Raw genomic sequence first — 22,940 nt, 5'->3', positions numbered from 1 at the left:
TCCAGTTCGTCTCAACTGCTGGTAGCCAACGACAATGCTGCCGTCAATCGATACCATTGTCAAGGCAAACCAGCAAAATAATTATACGCCGTACCACAACTTTTTATACGGGAATTGTAATCATTTATACGGCAGCTATTAGCTAGCCGAGGTTGACAGGTATGCCTGAGACCTCAAACGAAAACGGAAACTTTTTTTACTTAGTTCCAACATAGTTTTGTCGATTGTAGCTTTTTCTTTCCTATGTAGAAAACAGTGATAGTCCATTCAAAGCTTGTTTTATTTCTTTCTGTATTTTTCATAACTTTTGCTTGACCTTTTATCTATCTTATTTCTGCATGTTTCATTATGCCTTTCGCACACTCTGTCCTCTGCTTCGATGGTTTGTTTTTCTACTTTAGGTTTTCGTATTTGCTAAGTGTTTTCCATTTCTGACCTTGTTCTGCAACGTTTAACTTTTTTGCTTCTCAGCTTTCTTAATGTTTGTACTTCGCTTTATCTGGACCTTATGAGTTTTCTGAAGAACAAACAATAAAATTCCAAAACCAGATGCCGTTGCCAGTGCTACAAAATGATAAAATCGGTTAAAACTAAGACCGTTCGGACAATTATTATTTTTGCTTTGACTTTCACACCGTATCCGTCTAGTCGTTTTACGACAAACAGCCGTTGAGCATGGTAAAGAAACTTCTCTTTAAGGGGTTTACGTGTAGAATCGACACAACATGGGGGTGTTAAACTCAGTATAATTTAAACGTAAACAAAGCAGCCTGTCAACAAACGTTTTAAATGGCGATACTCACCAGAAAACGGATATTGGAGGAGCTTTCCCCCCAATCATCTACGGCAGATGGATGTCACGACGGCGTTTTTACTGCCACCTAGTGGCCGAGACACACACAACAGGAGCCGTCATCGACTAGTGGTTCTTAACCTTGTTAGAGGGGTCGATCACAACCAGTTCACGGAACACTTCATTCGAGAACATTCTAAATTAAAAAAAAAACAATTTTTTAAGTCAAGACATAAAAAGGCACGTTAAAAACAGAAAATAATAAACGCACTTATAGCATAAGATAACCTCCATTCCAGAAAATAAAAAAAACATTGAAATTCAAGACAAAAAAAAAACCGGTTAAAAAGAGAAAATAGTAATCGCAGTTATTATAGCATACCATTATTCGTGAAAATAAAAAAAATATGGTATATATTTTTTCAAATTTAAGACATAAAAAACGCAAGTTAAAAACAGAAAATAGTAAGTATCTTAACTAATTGACAGGGTTATTCGGTTTTTAACCACCATGGCATAGATTCCGTCAAACCCTTGAGACCGATTCATCGAACCCCGAGCCATCGATCAAAACCAGTTTCAGAATAAGTTTTAGATGCTCATGATACATATAAAAATAGTGGTCTTTTTACTCATAAAGTTCACATTTATTTTAAAAAAGACCAAATGGCGCCCGTCTCCGATTTCTGTCCTTGACTTTACAAACACTTGAAGATCTTAAACTGCTTTCCTTCTGGCTAATAAATAGCATGTTGTGTTTTTCGATGAGTTATTTTTCCATTACTTTAAAATTTAACCGCCCCCCTCCCCACACAAAAATCTTTCAACTCCATCGGCTTAAAAAGTATCACGTCGTTTCGGCGCCATTTTACAATACAACTTTGACATATTCAACGTCTCTTTTGTGCACTAGTTTGCCGTGAGAAATTATCCAATGTCACTTTTTTTAAATTACAAATATTATAAATCTTGTATTCGTCATTTTATGCAAATGTCCGATATCCGTGTTGTAAACACTGGAAGGGTAACAATATTCGTCTGTGTGGCAACACGTCGCTGATTGCGATTTGCCGCCATTTTTTTCCAATGTAAAAAAACACATGCACTGTGTATTACACAACACCTGGGACGTGAATGCTTCTTCGTGTTTTATTATTAGATTCTTCAAAAGAGGATATTTACACAATATTCAAACAGATGCTATCAAAACTTTTAAGAAGAGGGGGCGTGGGGGCCAAAAAAATTAACCCGCTGCAAATGTTAGTGGGCTGCTATGTCCATACTTACTACCGTGACTCTGTGCGAGTGCAACATACTCAACATAAAAATGGATGACATGTATGAGAGCAGGAAGAAAGGGTGGGGGCATGCGTGGGCCGGGAGAGACAACTTAAAGTGGGGAAGGAAAGGAAAAAAAAGACGAGAAAAGATGAGAGAAAGATCAGAGGGAGAAGTTTAAACGGTGTCGATAACTTTTTGAGAGGCAGCTAGCAAAGAGGGAAGTGACAAGACTGATGAGTCATCGAAAAAAAAAACATGGGAGCAAAAAAATACGGAAAATGTGATATTTTTCGGAACATAGACATTACTCGCGTATATGCGTTAAGACTTGGTTGCGATTTGGGATCACTTTGGTGGACATACAAACATTGGGACGAATCGATTGGCGACGCGGACGGGACAGCTCGTCTTGTTTTGAAAAACTCAACCGGAAGGAAGAAAAGAAAAATAACTTGATCTTTGGCTAACACGTTAAAACAAAGGTTAGGAGACGAAGGAAGAGGTTGGGGGGAGCAGTAGAAAATACACATTGGACGAGATGGATCTTGGTTTTCAAGTGGATATGTGCCCCCCAACGACCCCCTCCCCCATTTCAGGTTGCTTGCTTTCCGGGGGGAGGTTCGCCCACTCGGCGTCCTCGTCATCCATCCTCATGTTCCCTCCTGCAATGCAGCGAGCCATTGTCAGCGGCTTGGTGGGAGTAAGAAGGGGGGTGTGACCCCCCCCCCCAGGGAAGAAAAGGGAGGGAGGGGGGTAGGGGTCAGGGGTCAGGAGAACAGGTCGAACAAAAAGGGGAAGAAAACAGACATGTTGAGATCATTTGTCATGCCATTGATTACAAAGTCAAAAAGCACATCCAGGAAGTCTTACAAAATAAAAGAAAATTAAAAGTCAAACATGTTTTAGATGTGGGGCAGGGAACCTTTTTTCTTTTGTCATTGGAACTACATGGAAGTGATGTGAAATGTGGTAGTGGGCCGCAATTGGCGCTGCAGGTTCCACACCCCGACAAACAAGACATTTTTTGGCAGCTTCGACTGGAAACTACAAACATACAATGTTGCTCGATATTCTTTAGAAAAAATAATAATAATAATATTCCAAACACACTTACCATGTGCGGATACACCGACTGTACAAAGCCACTGCAGAATGAACCACAGCAAATTATCATACATTTTTTTACATTCCGCGAGGAAAAAAAAAATTTTCTTAAAATGGCTCTCAAAAGCGCAACAGGAACATTTTCAAAAAAATAAATAAATACAGGTAACATCCGACTTACAACCTGTTTGACTTACGACCCCCGTACTTATGACCACAACCTCCAGACCCTATTGTTAACATTTTAAGAGGGGGAGTTTGTGAGTCATTTAGCCTCCGAGTCTCTATCCAACATTTTGAATGGATTTCAACTTACGACCATTTCGACTTACGACCGTTTGGTCAGAACGGAAGTCGGTCGTAAGTCGGATTGTTACCTGTACTGATTCCAACGACGACATTTTTTTTTTGCATGTTTGAGCTCCTGTCCAGGCACAAAAAGCTCAAAATTAATATTTAACAAGAATGACTAATTTTAGGGATTTTTTTTGGGGGGGGTCTTTTTTTTTTTACTGACCGACGTTAAGGTCCACATTTCCGACAGCAGTGGATGTGAAATTTAGAGAAGATGGCAATGACGACACTCTGCATTCGTTGTAGCCGCCATCTTCTTTCCTGGCGTCAATTTAAAGACCAAATACTGCTGTCCATGAACATCTAACGGGAAGGGGGGGGGGGAGTTTGGATGGGGTGGGCCTGGTATCCATCTCGTTCAGGAGAGTCCTTCTCTTACCAGCCTTTAGTTGAAAACGAGAAGCACAGACACAGCATACAAACCGGGATGATGTCATCAACTGGTGGTCCTGGTGGATTCCGTCGAGACCAGGATGGGGAGTGGGGGGCTTCACCTGAGGTTGACCAGAATCTTCTTTGGGCGCAGATGGAGCTTGTGAACTTTAGGTGACCTCACGCGAAGAACGCGGTTCCATCTCAAGAGTCATTTACTTCCTGACTTGGTGTGACGTGACCAGCGACGTGAACTTGAGTCCCAAATTCTTCTCCTTGTGGACGAGGAACCGCACCAGAAACCTCAGGACATACAAACCACAGCTTCTTCTTCTGCATAATCTTGATGAGCGAGGGGGCGGGGGTCTTCACTTCACTTCACTTCACTTCACTTCACTTCCTTTTTCTTTTATTTTGAAGGAGGGTGGCAGTCTTTATCAATCTGAAATTGCTTGTGTGGTCTTCAAACATGACGGGGACCAGCTGAGTCCCTTTTTCTTCTTGAGATCTTGGGAGCTGTTGACTTGGGGAAGGAAGAAAACATAACAGGATACTGTTAGCGTTGACATCTGACAGTGCTAGCGGAACAGGAATCATTGCGCCAGTCCTCCCCCTCCCCCCTTGAGTGGTCATGTGACTCTTTGGCCCCTAAAGTGTTATGTGAATGGAAGCTATGGTGAAGGCGGCCATTTTGTGCCTCTTGACTATCGTGAGAGAAGCTGTGTGTGTATATACAAGTGAACCGGTTGTTAGCTAACGCCGCTAAACGACTTCTGGATTCGGTTCTTTCATCTGACTCGGGACCTTAAGTCACTACGTTCTACCATACAGGTGCCGGTTAGCCTCACAACCCCCCCCCCTCAAGTGGTCATGTGACTCTTTGGCCTCTAAAGTGTTCCGTGAATGAGAGCTACATGAAGGTGGCCATTTTTGTCTCCTTGACTATAATGAGAGCTTTGTGTGTATAAGCGAACCAGTTGTTAGCTAACAATGCTAAATGACTTCTGGATTCGGGTCTTTCATCTGACTCGGGACTTGAAGTGACTACATTCTAGCCAAGTTCCAATTGGGTGCAGGTTTGCCTCACAAAACTGGCTGAGGTATCAAAAAAACAAAAAACAAATAAACAAACAAAAAAAAGTGCGCTGCTTTCGTCAATACTCTGCATTGGTACTCCATGCACCTCCCCTCCCCACTTTAAATGCACTAAACCCACCCCCCCAATCAGGAGGCTGCCAGTGTGGTGGTGCTACTTTTGCAGTCTATTCTGAGAGGGTCTGAGGGGGTAAAGGTGACACCCAACCCAGCGAGAAACTCCATACAGGATTCTAAAGTCGGGAAGCCTAATGTGGACTGCACATACTCCACCGGCAAATCGGGCCGAAACCTGCGAGGGGGAGAAAAATGGTCAGAAAGGCAGGTTTCGCTTTCGTGTTTAGCAATCCGGTGAACCCCCACTGTGTCGCAATTTATTCCTATCACAGATGTTCAATAGATAAGGTGGCATGAGGCAATGAGGTTTTTACGATCGTGTGTTTTGCAACTCGCTAAAAAGAATGTCTGGGATAGGCTGTAGCACCCACACCCGTGTCCCTAGTGAGGATAAAGCGGTACATAAAAATACATGAATCCTTCAATAAAACAACGATTGAACGAATGAATAAATTAAGACATTTACATGCAACAAAAGCTGTTTGCATTTCGGGGGGGGGGGGGGGGGGAATTGAGCAGATGGGGGCAATCAATCCATCAGCTATGCGTCTTCAGTTGACCTCATTCAAGACGTCTTGTTATCTAGCTGGCTATCTACCTAATTAGCTAGCTACTTATCTATTAACTATATGTAAATAGCTTCCACCTTTGCTGTGTTTGGCGACTGCAAATCCTTTTCAGCTCGTTCATTTGTGAAATGTCTTTGTAAGTCAAAATCCATTCAAAATGACTTGTGAATTTCCCCCTCTGGTGCCATCGCACAGTCGATTGCTGTGCGAGAGTGAGATGCTGGCTGGCTAAAATTGTCGTACGCGTTGCTGGCCTGCTCGCGCGTTGCGGTGCCAGGCGTAGAATTGAAATTTTAAAAATAGGGTCTGTAGGTCATGGTCGTAAGTCCGAGTGGTCATAAGTCGAGCCGGTCCTAAGTCGGATGTTACCTGTAGTTGAATGGTTGTCATTACATCATGTGTATGCTAGCTTTCTAGCTGGCTACCTAGATAGCTATCTATTTATGTTATCAATTTTCTGTCTATTAGCTATCTGGCTGACCATCAAAATACATTTCATTTCTAAGCGCCTTTCAAATCTCTCAAGGTCACTTTACAGTCACAGGATACGTTTTTTCTGAGGGTGAGCAGCGGGAGCCACATGCGCCAGCGTTCACTCAACCCATAATAACTCAAAGATAGAAAGCTAGCTAGCTAATAGCTCGCTAATATAGTTAAGCTAGTTAAGATGTCAAACTAAATATATTCACTGCAGACACAGAAAAAAATTGAAGAAAATGTGTTCATTGTAGTATCTGATACCTCTAAACGTGAAAACATCGGCATGTCTACCAAATGCCTGTCAAATATGATAACTTTTGATGCGAGAATCTGAGTGATTTAGGGCATAAAATTTTTTGATCGTCAGTCATTGACTGAATGAGCCCCCCAAATTTTTGAAAATATCAAATTTCTTTTTTTTTGACTCATTTAACTGCCATTTTTTGAATTTATTTGGGAATTAAAGTGTGACGTGGAGTGCCATTCCCGAATTTGTTCGGGTTTTGGTTTTTACCTCACAGGGGTGCCGTGCCGATAAAGCGCCGGTCAGACCTCTGGCAATGTTTTTGTCTTCCACGAGAGGGCAGCATTTGCTTTTTGTCCATGCGCTGAGTCGTCAGCGTTTTTTTTGGTCAGAAGCCGCACCAAATTCTCCCGTTTGAGGTGAACTTCAAAATAAAAGCAAGGTGAATTTCACCTACCGCGGTTCGGAATGTTTGATTGGCGATTGAAACGGGGAGTTCACCGGATAAGCCTTGAAACGCTGTTTCAGGTCTTACGTTTTGACAATGGCCCGAAGCGCAAGCTTTCTCTCCCGTTCGACAAACTTGTCGATGAGGTAGGAGGCCATGCGGGGGGCCTCCAGATACAACTTGAAGAAACGCCGGTAGTTTCCCAGAGCCCAGGCGGCGCGGAGGGCCAGCGCGTGAGCCACGCACGCGTCCGCTTTCAGCGCCGGCGTCAAATATACCAGCTCGGTGATGAGATCTGTGCGACGAGGGGGGGGGGGGGTGTCAAAAAAGTGTGGGGTGTTGGGGCGGCGTTCTGAGCATACCTCCAGAGTTTTTGGTGAAGATGTAGTACAACAAGCGATAGGCGGTAAACTCTCCGATGTTCTCTGAGGGGTTGTCCTTGTAGAGGGCCTTCAGCTGCGTCTGGCACTGGTTGAACTCCTCGTGGTCGCCCTGAAACACACACAAAAAAACGGCAAATCAGATCTCAAAGTTCCGTTTGACGGTCTACGGTGGGAAATCTGCCAATTTGGCGGTCTTACCTTCTCCAGGGCGATGCGTGCGTGGCACTCGTAGACTTCCACGGTGAATTCGGTTCGAACGCCCTGGACCTGGTTTGTTGAGAAATGTTGACTCGTAAATGTAAAAAGGAGAAAGAAAAATTGTGGGGGAATGCACCGCGGCGCTTACCGTGAGGTCCTGTCGTATGGACTTCATCTGTTCGCAAGCGTAAGGGTAGTCGTGTTTGGTTTTCCAGTCCTCTTTCACCGCCTGTAAAGATTTTTTTAATACCTGCATGGCAAGGAAAGAAAGTCAGCAGGTCGTTCTTTATTCTTTCCAATTACAGGTAACATCCGACTTACGACCGGCACGACTTACGACCACCCATACGTATGACCACGACCAACGGCGTCCGAATCAGATCGTTTGTAAAGCATTTAGCACAGAGTCTCTATTCAACACTTTGAAAGGATTTTGACTTACAACATTTTGAATGGATTTTGACTTACGACCATTTGGTCAGAACGGAACCCGGTCGCAAGTCGGATGCTACCTGCATTAGCCATGACTGCGTTTTGCCATTATTGTGTGGTTTTTGAGACGATGAATGTACTTTCAGACACAGGAATATTTTGAGCTTTTTTTTTGCTTCCACCGAGAGTTCGATGAGGTAGTTTTTCAAGACACTCTTGCACCAGAAAACAGTCGTCATACATACAAACCCGAGAATGCAGCTGATACTTGTTTTATCCCACTTTTTTTAATCTGATGCGATGGCGCATGAGCAAACAAATACAATATTTTCCAGACTATGTGGTGTACCAGATTATAAAGCGCATGGTCACCTTTCGAAAAAAAGCCTTTCAAGGTGCACCTTATAGTATGGGAAATAAGGTACTTATTTGAAGCTAGCACACATGTTAAATGAAAAGATCTGATTTGAACATTTTCGGTGTTGTGTATAGTTTACAATGTATTTATCGTACTTTCTTGACTATAAGGCCACCAGATTATAAAATGCACCTCTAATGAATGACATTTTAAAACGTTTTCCGTATACAAGGTGCACAGAATTAGAAGGCAAATGGTCAGCTTCTGAAAAAAAGAGTGAATGCTTTTAGTTGCCCCTTATAGTGGTACTTATGATAGCATGAAGCTAGTAGATATATTAAATGAAAAGATCAAATTTTAACATTTTTGGTGTTGTGTATAGCTCACAATGTTTTACCATATTTTTCTGGACAACTGATTATAAAACGTACCTTCAATGAATGACGTTCAAAAATGTTTTCCATATATAAGGCGCACTGGATTATAAGGTGCATGAATTTCACAATAAACCTCAACTGGGATTGGCCATTTTGTGATTTTCACTTGCTACGCGACGTCAAAGAAGAAGACGAGGACTCACGTGAATAGGCCGAACGGTGGCGGGGTCTGGGGCACAGGTGAGCCTCAGGTAACACTTGGTGATGTCCTGACACGTCCCAACGATGGGACAGTCTTCCCAGCTGAGGCCCTCCTGTGTCCCATCGGGCAATTCCAGGTGGTTGACAGACAAGACCAGGGGCTCCGAGCGAAGCTGCTTCTGGAAACGGGCCGCTCGGCTTTGCTTTTTGGCTTCCCTGTCGGGGTCGCGGAAGTCCAAACCCGCGTTGCCGCCTTTTCTCTTCTTTCCGCCGGGCGCATTGGAGTCATCCATGTTTCTAAACAAACCGAACGATTCAAAATGTTATGGGAGACTGTTTTAAGGCACAGGTGTTCATGCAGAGGCCCGAGGGGCCAAATCTGGCCGGCCAAATCATTTTATTCGGCCCGCGAAAGCAACTCAAACTTGTGAAATTCCACGTGGCAAAAAAATGACTTTGACACCCCCTTTAAATCCACCCCAAACGTTATTTGGGTGTGTCACCTCCTGCCCCTGGCTTTCCCGCCTCTTCCTCGTCCCCTGTCGTTGCCGCGCCCGCGACCGCCTTTCTGGTTTCGTCTTGTCAGCTGAGGTCGCAGATCGCAGGAAAGGCTGTTGTCCGACTGTGAGCCAGACTCGCTGGAAGAAAACAAACATTGAATGGCTTGCCCGGAAAAATAATAACTACTGTTTTTCCAGTGTATAAGGTGCAACCAAACCCTTGATTTTCCTGCAAAGATGACCCTGCGCCTTTTACACCGGTGTGCCTTATATGTGAAGTCATACTGATGGCCACGACTCCATTGTAAAAGTAGTGCGCCGTGCATGCTGGGATTTTAATAACGGAACCCCAGCCTCTACTGTAGCGCCTTATAAAGTGATGTGCCTTACATTTGGAACACTTTTATTTATATTATAATTGGATAACCTTTTTCATTTATTGAAGGTCTGCCTAATAGTCCCGTGTGCATTATACATCAAATGGAATACACCGGCGGTTTAAAATATGACAACAAATGCGCTAGAGCAACGTAACCAAACGGCACGTCACAACATCAGTGACACTCTGATGAAGGCGGAAGTACACACCGAAACATATCAGCTAAGTGGCTAGCTAAGTATCTGTTGGCTATCTATTAGCTGGCTTGCTAGCTTTCTATCTATTTACTTCCGGGTTGAGTGAAACTGGCTCAGTGTATTAGCTACCTAACTATCTAGCGAGCTAACTATTAGCTATCTATCTGTTGGCTATCTATTAACTATCTATTAGCTGGATAGCAAGCTTTCTATCTACTTACTTAAAGCGGATGAATATTGCATCACCGTTTCTCCAATAGAAAAAAACGTTTGGCGCAAGGTCATCTGTGGAAGAAAATCAAAGCTTTTAGGTGCGCCTTCTACATTGGAAAATACGGTAAATACACTCGTGCAGTGATTCTCAACCACCGTTGGCCACGAGAGATCATCAAGTGGGATGTCGGGAAATTAGCCAATGTCACTTATTGACTTGAATTCAAGTCATCTTGGGTGATCCATCTATTCTAGTAACATGCAGCAGAATAATTGCAGCTATGCTTATCCGCGCGATGTCGCATTCGAGCATGTCTCTACCTCCGCCGGTGTCTTTGATTGCTGCGGTCACGGTTTCTGCCGTGGGTCGGTGAGGGGGAGCGCGAGGAAGAGTGCGACGAGCTGGAAGATGGACTCCGCTGAGAAAAAATATTCCGATAGTGACCCAATCTGTGAGCTGCGCCCCTGCCACGCGACGCGGCGGCAGCTGTGCTTGCGCCTCGACTCGCCGAAGCGTCCACGCTCCTCGGGACCGCATGCCAGCGAGACTGCTTACCCTTCAGACTACAAAAAAACAAAACATTAAACACCTGCATCATCCTGATTTTAAATAATAAAATATACAGTGATACCTCGGCTTACGAACTTAATTGGCTCCCAGAAAGTGTCTGTAACGCGAAAAGTGTGTATTCCAAACATTAAATTCCCATAGGAAACCATTCAAATGAGAATAATACGTTCCCAGGTTCCCCATAAAACATAATTTTCAACTAAATAAGCCTTAAAACTACACACAATATATCGTATTTTATGTACAATAAATGTCCTATGGTACTGTAATGAAATAAACTGTACTATATAATAAAGTTGTTTTATATATCTTTCGTTCGTAAAGCGAAAAGTTCGTTAGCTAAAACCGGGGTATCACTCTAATTGAAAAATGTCTTACTCTGGCAGGGGCTCACGGTCCCAGTCGATGGTATAAGCGGATCCGTCCTTGAGGCGGTCCTGTAGAACTTCTTTCAACACCTTCTCTGTGCGATCTTTGTCTTCTTCCGACTCGCAGGCCGTGAAACAGCGCTGCACGTACTCCTTCATGGCTGGAGGCCAGTCCTGAGGCCTGCGGAGGTTACGTGAGCAAGGTCAAGGCCGTCGTCCCACCAGAACCGAACGACGGTTCCGAGCGGCCGGTCCGCTTGTTACCGTGTCTGTGGTGGGGCGGCAGCGGCGGCGTTGATGGGTGAGGAAGGGGCTGGCGTGGACTCCGCCGGCTGCTCGGTGGGTGAGAACACCTGGTTGGAGGCGGACACGTGATAAGGTCTCTTTGGAAGGTTAAACTTCATCGGGGCGGTGCCAGGTGACTCTGCGGAGATAAACGTGAAGGGACATTGAGACATGTTGTCCTGTTTTCGCTGTGGAACAGTCAGAGGCCCACAATTTCCAAAAATTAACCCTATAATGCACAGGTGTCCAAGTCAAGGCCGAGGGGCCAAATCAGGCCTGCCACATCATTTTATTCGGCCCACGAAAGCAAATCAAGCCAGCCAGCGTTCACTCAACCCCGAAGTAACTTAAATAGATAGCAAACAAGCTAGCGAATATATAGCTAATAGCCAGTGAATAGATGGCTATTAGCTAGCGAATATATAGCAACGGTCTCAGGCAATAGAAGAGGTCGAAAAAAAATACAATACACAAAATATACCTATTAGCTGGCTAATAGCTAGCTAGCAAATAGCTAGCTATTAGCCAGCGAATAGATAGCCATTAGCCAGTGTACTGCCCAAAACAACACAAGCAGGCCTAATCATCATACTTAATCTTGCCGCCATTCGGCCATTTTGTGCCTACCTTGAATCCTTTTTTCCACGAGACCCTCTTGCACAGAAACCACGGGAAAAAAATCCCCAAAATCCCACTCATATATATATATATATATATATATATATATATATATATATATATATATATATATATATATATATATATATATATATATAATAGACAGAGAATTTTTGTGGGTGGAGTTAACATCTCCGATCCCAAAAATCCGAATTTTCTGGCTATTCTTAATTTTTACAAGCCAATGTCTTGTTTTTTGGAGTTGAAACGTAGGCAGATTTGTCTGATTTACGTACACGAACATGATCAAAACACTTACGTTTCATGCGGTGCCAGAGTTGCTGCCCCGGGTTCTGGGGTTTGGCTTTATTGACCTCTCCTCTGCCCATGCCCGCCCCGTATGGCGCCGTTTGTTGCTGGGATGGAGCCTGAGGGGGCTGGTAGTTGTTCTGGGCCTGAAAGCCCGCCCCGTAGCTGGGTCTTGGCGGGCAAGAGGTGTAAACCTGCATCTGGTTGGGGTCCCCGTGTGGATACGTCGCGGAATTGTTGGAATTATAGGCAGTGTGTGGGGGAGGAGGGGGGTATTGGGAATTAGGGGCGGGAGGCAAGGGCGGGGGTGGGGGAGCGGCAGGTTTGTCTATGGTTGGGCTTTGGGGTGGCTGAGGAGTGGGGGGCGGTTGTGGCTGAGGGGTGTAGTTGGGCGTAGTCTGGTCTTCGATTCCGGGCACTGGGGGAGGCTGGGGGGAAAAAAAAACATTATTTCAGGCACAAAACTGTGCCAGCTGCCTTCTTCAAATTTCTATTCCCTCTCATTCCCTCAGAACCTCTACCTCCCTCCACTTGTGTATGCCCTATGCTGCCCGCCGTCTCAGCCAGATGGGGGACAGGGCTTTCAGCTGCTCTGCCCCCAAACTCAAACTCACTTCCTCCCAACATTTGTAACATTGATTCTCTTCCCACCTTCAAATCCCATCTCAAAACCCACCTTTTTAAAAATCGCATTTTCTGTGTAGTTATTTCTCTTGTTTCTATTTAAAACTGGATTTTATTTATTGTATTCTATTTCTGATTGTATTTTATTTATTATTGTACCTATGCTTGTCTGTGACTGTAACGTGTCCTTGAGAGCTTTGAAAGGCGCTTAAAATACGCTTCCTGTGCACTTTTTACCACCACTCTTTTTGCTTTTTAATCTCACAGAAAAAAAAAAACAACAGAATAAAATATCCCCCCGCAATGTAAAGTCGAGAGAATAGAGCATACAAATAAGATCTAATACCTGTCCATTTGAGGTTGGTGGTGCAGGGTAAGGGCTTGGAGGAACAGCGTACTGGTTTTGTGTATATCCAACTCCATACTGCTGAATAGATTTTGTATGTTATGCACCGACCCAAGGGCAAAGCTTTGTTTTTCATTGCAATTTAGGTCAATACATACCATATTCATGGGGTAGTAGTAGCTATACGGGTATGTGTACCCTGGATACTGAGGTTGATTTTGCTGGTACCATTGATAGTATTGCTGGTGTTGCACAGCGGCATCATTGACTCCTGTCTGAAACTGACACAGAGGATTTATTTAACTTGTGTTGGTGATGGTGACGGCAACAAAAATGTTATAGACGTCAGAATATAGAGGCACGGCAAAGCTGGCTTACCTCTGCTGCAGCATGGTTGGCAAGTGTCGTCTTGGCATTGCTCTGAGTTTTACTAATAGAAGCAAGTGCTTGTCTTGCTTTCTCCCATTCTGGGTTTTCTTGAACATGGTTTTCAGAAGCTCCAACACCGTAGGTCCTATGGTTTCAATGAGAGACAGGATTAGCGTGTAACAGAAAACAAAAAAATAGGGTGTCAAGTCTCCACACAATTTAACTAATCCAGCTGAAGAGCCATTTTCGGACAATTTGCCTCATGCAAGACGTATCAGGGTGGATTGTTTTAGTTTTGTGAAGCACGCCAAGCCTGCTGTCAATTTTTCGTCATGGTGGTTGACTCTGGTGATCTGCTGACTTGAAGAAGCTTTCGCTTCGGGTAGATATAAATCAAAGTAAACTTTACATAGTAAACGTGTTGGCCAGGAAATTGAGCAATTCCTTCTCAATATGGTAATGTATGACGTTTAGGATCATGCACATTTCCAATTGGATTAAAAACTTTGGGAAGCAGTTACAAGAAATACCACTTTGACGAGTCTCTATTATGTTTGTTAAAAACAGTAAGGCAGAATATAATGTCCAACTATTTTGATGACAAAATAGACTAAAAAAATAGCAATTGAAAAGTGCTCGTCGAGTTGGGCTCGGCAGCAACCTTAACCATAGTTAACATATCTACGCGTCTATAGTGTTTAAAAGCCCACGAACACAGTTCTGTTTCGTAAAAATACACCCGCAAGTGTTGTTTGCCCGAAAAGTGTTACTTACCAGTTATTTTTCGGGACGGCTTGCGCCGCGTTGGCCGCCATTTCGCCTACAATCAAAACTGACTAGGACGGCTGAATTTTCGCTAGCTCGAAAGCTAGCACAGATGCTAGGCTAACTCCCAAAGCTCCGTACTGGGACTAAACCACGAAGTGGGGAGAAAAAAAACACCTGCCAGTTATGCTTCGCCGAACTACACGCTATTTATATTTAAACGCACACTTGTTTTTGCTATATCTCGGTTCAATGTAGAAATCTAGTAAAGATCACCTCGACTTGTTCGTCCCCGACAACAACTCGGACGGACTTGCTGAGGAATACAAAATGGCAGAAGCGCCGAGGTCTGCGACTAGGTAGCAGCCGGAAATGCGTCACTGTTTTATCTCTACGAAACGTACTTGCCACCTCAAAATACTGTTCGAAAACGCGAGAATGTGGGACTAGGACGTGTTCAATGATGTAATATTTCGTAATTACTTCATATTTTATCGGCGCACCAGTGTTGGGATCCCATTGGGAATAAAATAAGTACAATTTCGTTTCAATAGTAACGTATATTTTCCCTCGTTTTTATTTCGCTTGACTATTTATTTTAATGACATGTTTTACTTTTACTCTTTACATTTGAAAGTGTATTTTTATTTTTATTACATTTTAATATAATTTAATGATACTCCCTATCAATTTCACAAAATAGCACTTTTTATCATGACGTCACACGGACTTCCGGGTAGTTGTCTGGCCACCCGGAACAAACCCGACGTGATGGTGAATCGTGTGTTCACCGAGCATCTACGAGTATTTGATTGGATTGGATTTGCCTTTATTAGTCTCGCAGTGGAGAAATTTACATTTCACAGCAGCAAAGTTATGAAAGGAATGAAAGTAGAAAAACAAAATACATGAGCTGCTGGAAAGGCAGCCACTCTCGCGGCGCCATCTTGAAGTCAAAAGAACACTTCCGGTTTAAATTTTTTTGCAGTTTCAGCACACTTTAAGTCATTTTTATTGGTGTTTTGCATTTGACTAAAAATATCATAGTCCATGTTTTGGGTATTTTAGATGCTCTAAAACGTTTTTCTGATGTCAGTTAGGAAACAAAAACAGTGATGTCGGTTGTCCTTTAATTGATGGAGACATCATAATATTTTCCCTCAGTTGATGAAGGAATGCAAATCTATGTATAATATCTGAGAGCAAATAGTCTATAGTCAATAAAATCCCCTCTGTGTATAATATTCAATTTTATTTAATTTGTGGTTTTTTTTCCTTTTTCGTCAACGTATCCTAAAGTCAGCTGAGGATCAACTACAGCCCAAACTCACCTAAAAGTGACCCCGATGAGGACGCGCCCTATACGTACTACCACCGTGTTGACATCATGGAGCTGGAGGCAGAACACGTGACCGTCCTCCATACGCTCGACCGATATTGCAGCCTTCCCATTTGCGCCCATGTATCGATTATCGCCTTTGGCCACATAGGCTGATGGCCCTTAATTGCAGAACATCCAGTGCTTCCACTCAGACTCTGGACAACAGAGACCCAAAACGATCCGACGGAACAATACATTATACAAAGTCTGTGCGTGATATACAGGTATGACGGAGAGGAAAAATACTTGTGTTGTTTTTGTCGCGTGAATAAATAAATGGAGATTCTGAACAACACCTGCATGCTCTTACATTGTGTTTTTTTTTCATAGTACAGTGATAAATTAGCTTACAAACTCGGATAGAAAGCTAGCTAGCTAACAGCTAGCTAGCGAGGCCTTCACTCAACCCGGAAGTAACTCAGATAGAAAGCTAGCCAACTAATAGACAGCTAATAGATAGCTAAGTGACTTGGATAGAAAGCTAGCTAGCTAATAGATAGTTAACAGATAGCTAAGTGACTCGGATAGAAAGCTATTTAGCTAATACAGTAAAGTCTCGTTATATCGATATTCTCGGGAGTCGGAAAAAGTATCGATATAACCGGACTATCGATATATCTGATCCTGCGGCATGTAAATTTTCTCCTTGCGTTCATAGAAATAGTATCGTAATAAGCAGTACTATCGATATAACCGATATCGATATAACGAGACTTTACTGTAGATAGCTAACAGATACGTATAGCTAAGCCTTCACTCAAACCGGAAGTAACTCAGATACAAACCTAGCTAGCTAATAGACTTAATTGGTTCACAGAACGTGTGTGTGAGGTGAAAAGTTCATCTTCCAAACATTTATTTCCCATAAGAAACAATTAAAAATGAGGATAATCCGTTCCCAGGTACCCATAAATCATAATTTTCTACTAAAAAGCCTTAGAACTGCACAAAATATACATTATTTTATGTATAATAAATGTGCTATTGGATTGTAATGAAAGAAATACACTGTACTGTATAATAAAGTCGTTTTATTGACCTTTGTGATGGTCGTTGATGTAGTTGCCTCTTGATGATATCCGAGTGAAGTCGCCGTGCTTTCTTGGCGATAATTCCCTCACTCACACTGTCCCCCGCTAGCTGCTTTTCGTTAATTCAAATCAGCAGAAGTTTTTCAACCTATTCTATTGCCTGAGACCGTTGCTTAGCCACACATAGCAATGGTCGACTTAGCGTACTGGTACTGGGACGCTAAATCACACAAACGCACACCTCGTTGGTATTTTTCGTTGATCTACTTCTTCTGCTCGACCGTCATTTTCTTTTGTGTCCTCTTCGGCTTAACACTAGCCTGTGGTGGGGTCTTTTTTGGTCCCATAAGAGCAATAGTACGCCACTCTATAGCAAACCACGTCTGCACTCAAAGGGGGTGTGGAAAAGTAGTCTGTCAGCCACGACCGTGTGGTTTATAATAATACATTTCATTTGTAAGCGCCTTTCAAAACTCTTAAGGTCACTTTACAGTCACAGGATAAGTTTTTCAGTGGGTGAGCAGCGGCGGCCACACGTGCCAGCGTTTACTCAACCCGGAAGTAACTCGAATAGAAAGCTAGCTAGCGAGCTAATAATAATACATTTCATTTATAAGCTCATTTCAAAACTATCAAGGTCACTTTATAGTCACAGGATAAGTTAGATAGCGAGGTAGATAGCTAAATAGCTACATTGGTAATGGATAGCTAGCTAGCCAGCTCAATAGCAAACTTTGTTTTGGGGTTCATCCGTCAAAAAGTAGTCCGTCAGCAACCGTGGCGCTGTGTGGTTTGGTTCATCCATCGAAAACTAGTTTGTATGCCAAGATTATATGCTTGCTTATCAGGCTATATAATGATATTAACAATTTACTAATGAGCGACAGTGTATACAGAGACTTCCAGACGCCAGTCATCATCTGTTGTAATCATTTGGAATGAAGCAACATTCCAATCGGACACAGAAACGGTTGGAGACGATTTGGGATTTTTTTTTTCCCAATGGTAGGCATGGCCATTTAGACGGAAATGTAATCATCGTGATGATTGTTTCCAAAAAGGATCTATGTGTGTGTGTGTGTGTGTGTGTGTGTGTGTGTGTGTGTGTGTGTGTGTGTGTGTGTGTGTGTGTGTGTGTGTGTGTGTGTGTGTGTGTGTGTGTAAGCTTATACAAACACGTGCAAGTTACTGAAAGGAGAGTCATTTCCTGTCTACTATTCTCTCTCTCTTTCCTACATTCCTACAACCAACTTCTTAGGCAACATAGGCTTAGTTATGCTGATGAGGTGATACCAGATCAAATTGGGCAATCAGGCCAGTCGTAGACCCTTACTCAGGCAGGACAATAGAAGTAATCAGTCAGGACAATAGAAATAATCAGTGTAGCCGCAAGAGGTAGTCCTCTGCTCTTTTTTGGTCATCCGTCAGCGGAGACGAGAATACTTTTTCATCTGCAATGAGTAATTTCTTCCCATCTTTGCCTTATGTCATCACGCAACTATGTTGACCAGTTGTGATGACCTCTCTGAAACAATGACTCACCCACAACCATTGTTATTTTTCTTTTTTTTACCCTTTGAAAGGAAGCTGAATGAAATGTTTTCCAGACAGAGATCAGGAGTTGGAATTTTACATTCCACGGTGATTTGATTCAACTTGAAAGGACAACCGACGTCTCCGGACAAGTTGTGTCCATAATTTGGAAATGGAAAATGGAAAAAGCTATCAACCTAGCAAACAGAACACAATTGATGAGGAACTAGGTAAAATTATAGCAGAGAAAGCACGGCGGCAACTTCACTCAGGTATCGTCAAGCGGCAACCTGGAAGTTCGTCATCCATTGATGATTTCATGGCTAGCCAGTGGCTAGTAGCCACGGATGGTTCGAGAACTTTAAGCGTCGTACAGGGATTCTTAGTGTCATTCGTCATGGTGAGGCAGCGAGTTCTGACAAAGTTGCCAAAGCTTACAAGGAATCATTCCTCAAGATGGTGAAAGAAGGCTACGTTCCTCATCAAGTGTTTAATGCTGATGAAACTGCCCACTTCATTCCATCAAGCCATCAACGACCATCACAAAGGTCAATAAAACGACTTTATTATACAGTAGTTTATTTCTTTCATTACAATACCATAGCACATTAATTACACACAAAATAAGGTATATTTTTTGTCGTTTTAAGGCTTAGAAAATTAGAAAGTAGAAAATTATGTTTTATGGGGACATGGGAACAGATTATTCTCATTTTTATGGCATATTAAAGTTTGGGATAGACACTTTTAGCCTGACACACTCTGTCTGGGATGGGAACCAATTTAATTCGTAAGCCAAGGTATCACTGTACTTAGAAAACTTGAATTTGGAAAATAAAATAAGAGCTCGTTTGATATCTAGCTGGCTAGCTACTACCTACACCCAACCCCGAGAAAGGCACTTGGATCAGGGTAAAAAGTAAAGTCCCGACACCCGTTGTTCTACCGTTTACACGACGTTTTCTTTCACCCCCGAGCAGCGCAAAGGGGGGTTAAACAAAACGTCGTGTAAATGGTAAGTGTAAAACATTTGAGGGGGTTAAAACGTCGAATTCCAACTCCCCGTGTTGCGTCACTTCCTCGGCTAGCGCCCATCCCTTTGGAAGGAAAAAAACGACGGCGGGGGGAAAAGACAAGCGAAGGGGAAAATACACCCGAAAAATCGAAAAGGGAAACAAAATATCCAGATGTAAAAGTCGCATATACGGACGAGAGAGGGCGAAGCCGAACAGCAAGAATTTTATCCTTATCCTAAGTAAGTTATTTTATGGTTAAAACGTATTTTTTTCGCGTGGCGAGCGACCAGCATGACGATTGGCAAGGGGCGTCGCGGCTGCTAGCTTAAAAGTTTTAACCGAAGGAAGGGGCGATATTGAACAAGTTTGAAAACTTTTGGATTCTGTTTTTCAAGTGTCGCTAACGCGTGGAATAACGCGTAGAATGTTACGTTCACATCCTGAATCCAACTCATGTAATATAAGTCAATTATTTACTTGTAATTAATAAGGTTCATATTTAATTGCACTCAACGGGAGACAATGTATAGCACTATCCATCTACGTAATAATAATAATAATAATAACAATACATTTCATTTAAAAGCGCTAAAAAACGTTAAGTTCGAATCCTGAAACCAATTCGTGTAATACAAGTCAATTATTTACTTGTAATGAATAAACTTTATATTCAATTGCACTCAACGGGAGGCATAATGTATCGGACTGTACATCTATGTAATAATAATACATTTCATTTAAAAGCGCTTTACAAAACTCTCAAGGACACTTTACAGCTACAGGATAAGAACACAAATGTTTTACCAATCTAATATTTACCTGAACAAATAATTTAATGTAGCACCCATTTAAAAAAAAAGTCATCTTATTTGACTATTGAAGTGGTCTTTGTTTTTGTCTTCGGGGGGATGTAGCATCTCGCAAAAGCTTTCATTCTGGGTTATTTGTATTAGTCGTGTTTTGCTCCTGTTGAAACCCCCCCTTAGGGCAGACAAAAATATGCGCTGAGTGTGTTCAAGTACAAGCCTCAGCATGGCCATCGTCAGAGAAGCAAAATACTCAATGGCCTCCCATTCTGTTGCACAACACCGCTGTTTGCTTTTTAATCAAGTGTTGTTTTTCTTGCATCGTACCTATTCAGCACCACAGTCACTTTTTCACTGCTTTAAAGGACAACCGACACCTCCGGACAAGTTGCGTCCATAATTTGTAAAATCACTTCAAATGACTTTTACTGAGTGTATTTTATAAAGATTCCACCGCATATAGCTATATTTTACGTGTTAAGACTTGCGCTGAATATTCAGGAAGTCTTGTTTTCGAGTTGAGGAAGATGCCAGAAGTGACGTCACGGAGGGAACGCCCCTGACCGAGAAAGCGACACACAATGCATTTTGGGTACTTTTTTTTCATCTGAAAGCTCCGTGTTGATGGCGAAATTAGAAGGAAAACTACATAAATAAAGCGATGGTGAATCATTGTGTGTCGCGGCTAATTGCGGTAACACGCATCAAGAAGGTGTAAGTTGACACAAATTCCCAGCATTTCCAATGGCGCTTGTGCGCCATCTTGTGCATTTTCTGGCACGCTACATTGGAGTCCAGACGGCTCGAATTGATACGGAAGGACTTCTTTCATCGATTGCAAACATTTATGCTATCCTCTTCAGAACTATTTGAATCATAGTGTAAAATAGCTATCTGGCTAGCTATTTAGCTGGCTAGCTATTAGCTATCTATTGGCTTGCTCGCTAGCTTTCTATCTTTTTCTTACTATTCTATTTGAGTTACTTCCGGGTTGAGTGAACGCTGGCGCATGTGGCTGCCACTGCTCCACCACAGAAAGACTGGAAAGTGACCTTGAGAGTTTTGAAAGGCGCTGAGAAATGAAATGTATTATTATTAATTATTATTATTACTATTATTACAACTGTTTTGTTTGTTGTTTGTTTTGTAACTGTATTGTAACAAGAAAGCATCTTCTCCGAATCTGAACTCTCTGAAGCCACTGTTTTGATTCTGGAGCAAGGTAGTCTGTGACCAATAGTGATGTCACAAACAAGGGGGCGGGATTTTCTGAATCTGCCCACTTCCGAGCTCATTTTGTGGCAGTTTTGGGACACGTTAAGTCATTTTTATTGGTGTTTTGCATTTGACTCAAAATATCAGCCTGCGTGTTTTGGCTATTTTCCATGCTATAAAACGTTTTTCTGATGTCAGTTAGGAAACAAAACAATGGTGTCGGTTGTCCTTTCAATGAAGCGAACCACCACTAACGTTCAATCTTTTTACGCAGTTATGCCGCTCCACAAATCAACCCGAGCGTCCCGCTTGGACCCTACCATGATCTCAGCTCCTTTGGGTGACTTCCGTCACACCATGCACATTGGCAGAGGCGGCGACGCCTTCGGTGACACCTCCTTCCTGTCCACGCTGGGTCCAAGCCAGCCCACCTCCGACCCGGGGAGTCCGGGTTCTTCGTCGGCAGACTACCGAGCGTCTGTAAATCACAACGATGTGTTTCAAGAGCGTACGGGGAGTCTCCAAAGCGATGAGATGCAGTACTCTGAGTCTGTGTCGTCGTTCGCGTTGGATTTGGATCTAGATCTTGGTCCTTCCATGCTGGGGGACGTACTAGGGGTGATGGATGGATTGGGACTGGACTCCAACCAAGATGTCTTTCGTCCCAAAAGCCCAGCGTCCCCAGTGGAAATTATGGAGTTGTCCGTGGTAAAGAGGCACAACGAGCTGAACGGGAAGAACCTGGACGAGAACCAGATGGGAGATAGCAGAATACCAGACGGGATCAAGCCCAAGGGGCTGCGACCCAAAGTGAGATTCAGCGACAAACGGGAAGAGATCATCCGCCGGGCGTCGGAGGAGGAAGAGGTTGAAGGGTTCGACTTCCAGGAGGAGACGGAAAGTCCGACGAGGCGGCTTGAAGTCGAGCTAGACGCCCGCAAAGATCTGCCTCCCAGTCCGGCTTCGTCTCATAGCTCCGATTACGAAGGACTGAGCTCGCCGGACCGAAGGAGGGTCGGCAGCAGCCATTCGGAAACTGACTCGGAGGAAGAGGAAGGAGGGCGGGGTTATACCTTTGAAGATGAGTTTGACGATGAAATTGGACTATAGGTCCGTTCCAACCGAGCTCAGTTACGGGCTTTCGGGTAGAATTTCAGGAAGAACCTAAAGTGCAGAATTATCTTGACGGGACTGCATGCTTTTGAGTTGCGCTAAATGTTCAAAATGTGAATTTGGAAGAGGTCAAATTAAGATACGGCGATACCTCGGTTTACCAACCCCTTGGCTTACGAACTTTTCGGTTTACGAACGTTAAATTTCTGAACATTTAACCTTGGCATACAAACTATTTTTCGGGATACACACGGAGCTGCCACAATGAGTGATGTATCGTTCGCGAACGAGCCCGTTTTCCTAAGAAGAAAATGGCAGCCGATTGTTTTTGTCCACTATTCCCCAGCCCGTCTTCGGTGAAAGCCACGTGATTGTGGCCAAGAACGCAGCAGTGAGGGGGGGCGGGGGGGGTTAAACATTAAAGAGACAGGCAGACGACAGAGAGAGTGAGAAAATGGATAGAAAACAGTGACATTTGGACTCGTTTCAACTTTG

General features: G+C 43.2%; 2 protein-coding genes across 5 annotated transcripts; one reads left to right on the top strand and one right to left on the bottom strand.

Annotated features, from left to right (window-relative positions):
• Positions 1 to 1,928: 1,928 nt before the first annotated feature.
• On the bottom strand, positions 1,929 to 14,691 carry leng8 (leukocyte receptor cluster (LRC) member 8). 4 transcript variants are annotated; one of them, XM_088998067.1, is made up of 15 exons: positions 14,360 to 14,691; positions 13,595 to 13,730; positions 13,375 to 13,491; positions 13,217 to 13,297; positions 12,257 to 12,674; positions 11,299 to 11,458; positions 11,045 to 11,215; positions 10,417 to 10,659; positions 9,310 to 9,444; positions 8,809 to 9,103; positions 7,587 to 7,688; positions 7,439 to 7,507; positions 7,220 to 7,349; positions 6,945 to 7,152; positions 1,929 to 5,291 (listed from the first exon to the last, which is right to left on the bottom strand). In XM_088998067.1, exons 1-15 carry the CDS (start codon positions 14,398 to 14,400, stop codon positions 5,129 to 5,131), a joined length of 2,469 nt encoding a protein of 822 aa, XP_088854193.1. In that variant the 5' UTR covers positions 14,401 to 14,691; the 3' UTR covers positions 1,929 to 5,128. The 4 variants fall into 4 exon arrangements, with proteins under 4 accessions (XP_088854193.1, XP_088854194.1, XP_088854191.1 ...); XM_088998068.1 differs by having other exon boundaries at positions 13,217 to 13,294; XM_088998065.1 differs by having other exon boundaries at positions 13,375 to 13,497; positions 14,360 to 14,690.
• Positions 14,692 to 19,369: 4,678 nt separating this feature from the next.
• cdc42ep5 (CDC42 effector protein 5) lies at positions 19,370 to 22,773 on the top strand. The gene is made up of 2 exons (XM_088998600.1): positions 19,370 to 19,550; positions 21,607 to 22,773. Exon 2 carries the CDS (start codon positions 21,609 to 21,611, stop codon positions 22,440 to 22,442), a length of 834 nt encoding a protein of 277 aa, XP_088854726.1. The 5' UTR covers positions 19,370 to 19,550; positions 21,607 to 21,608; the 3' UTR covers positions 22,443 to 22,773.
• Positions 22,774 to 22,940: the final 167 nt, after the last annotated feature.

Source organism: Hippocampus bargibanti, linkage group LG06 (genome assembly GCF_051943395.1).
Source record: "Hippocampus bargibanti isolate YZ-2025 linkage group LG06, ASM5194339v1, whole genome shotgun sequence".
Taxonomy (NCBI): domain Eukaryota; kingdom Metazoa; phylum Chordata; class Actinopteri; order Syngnathiformes; family Syngnathidae; genus Hippocampus; species Hippocampus bargibanti.
Note: the sequence above shows the minus strand (reverse complement) of the source record. Positions and strands in the feature narration are given on the sequence as shown.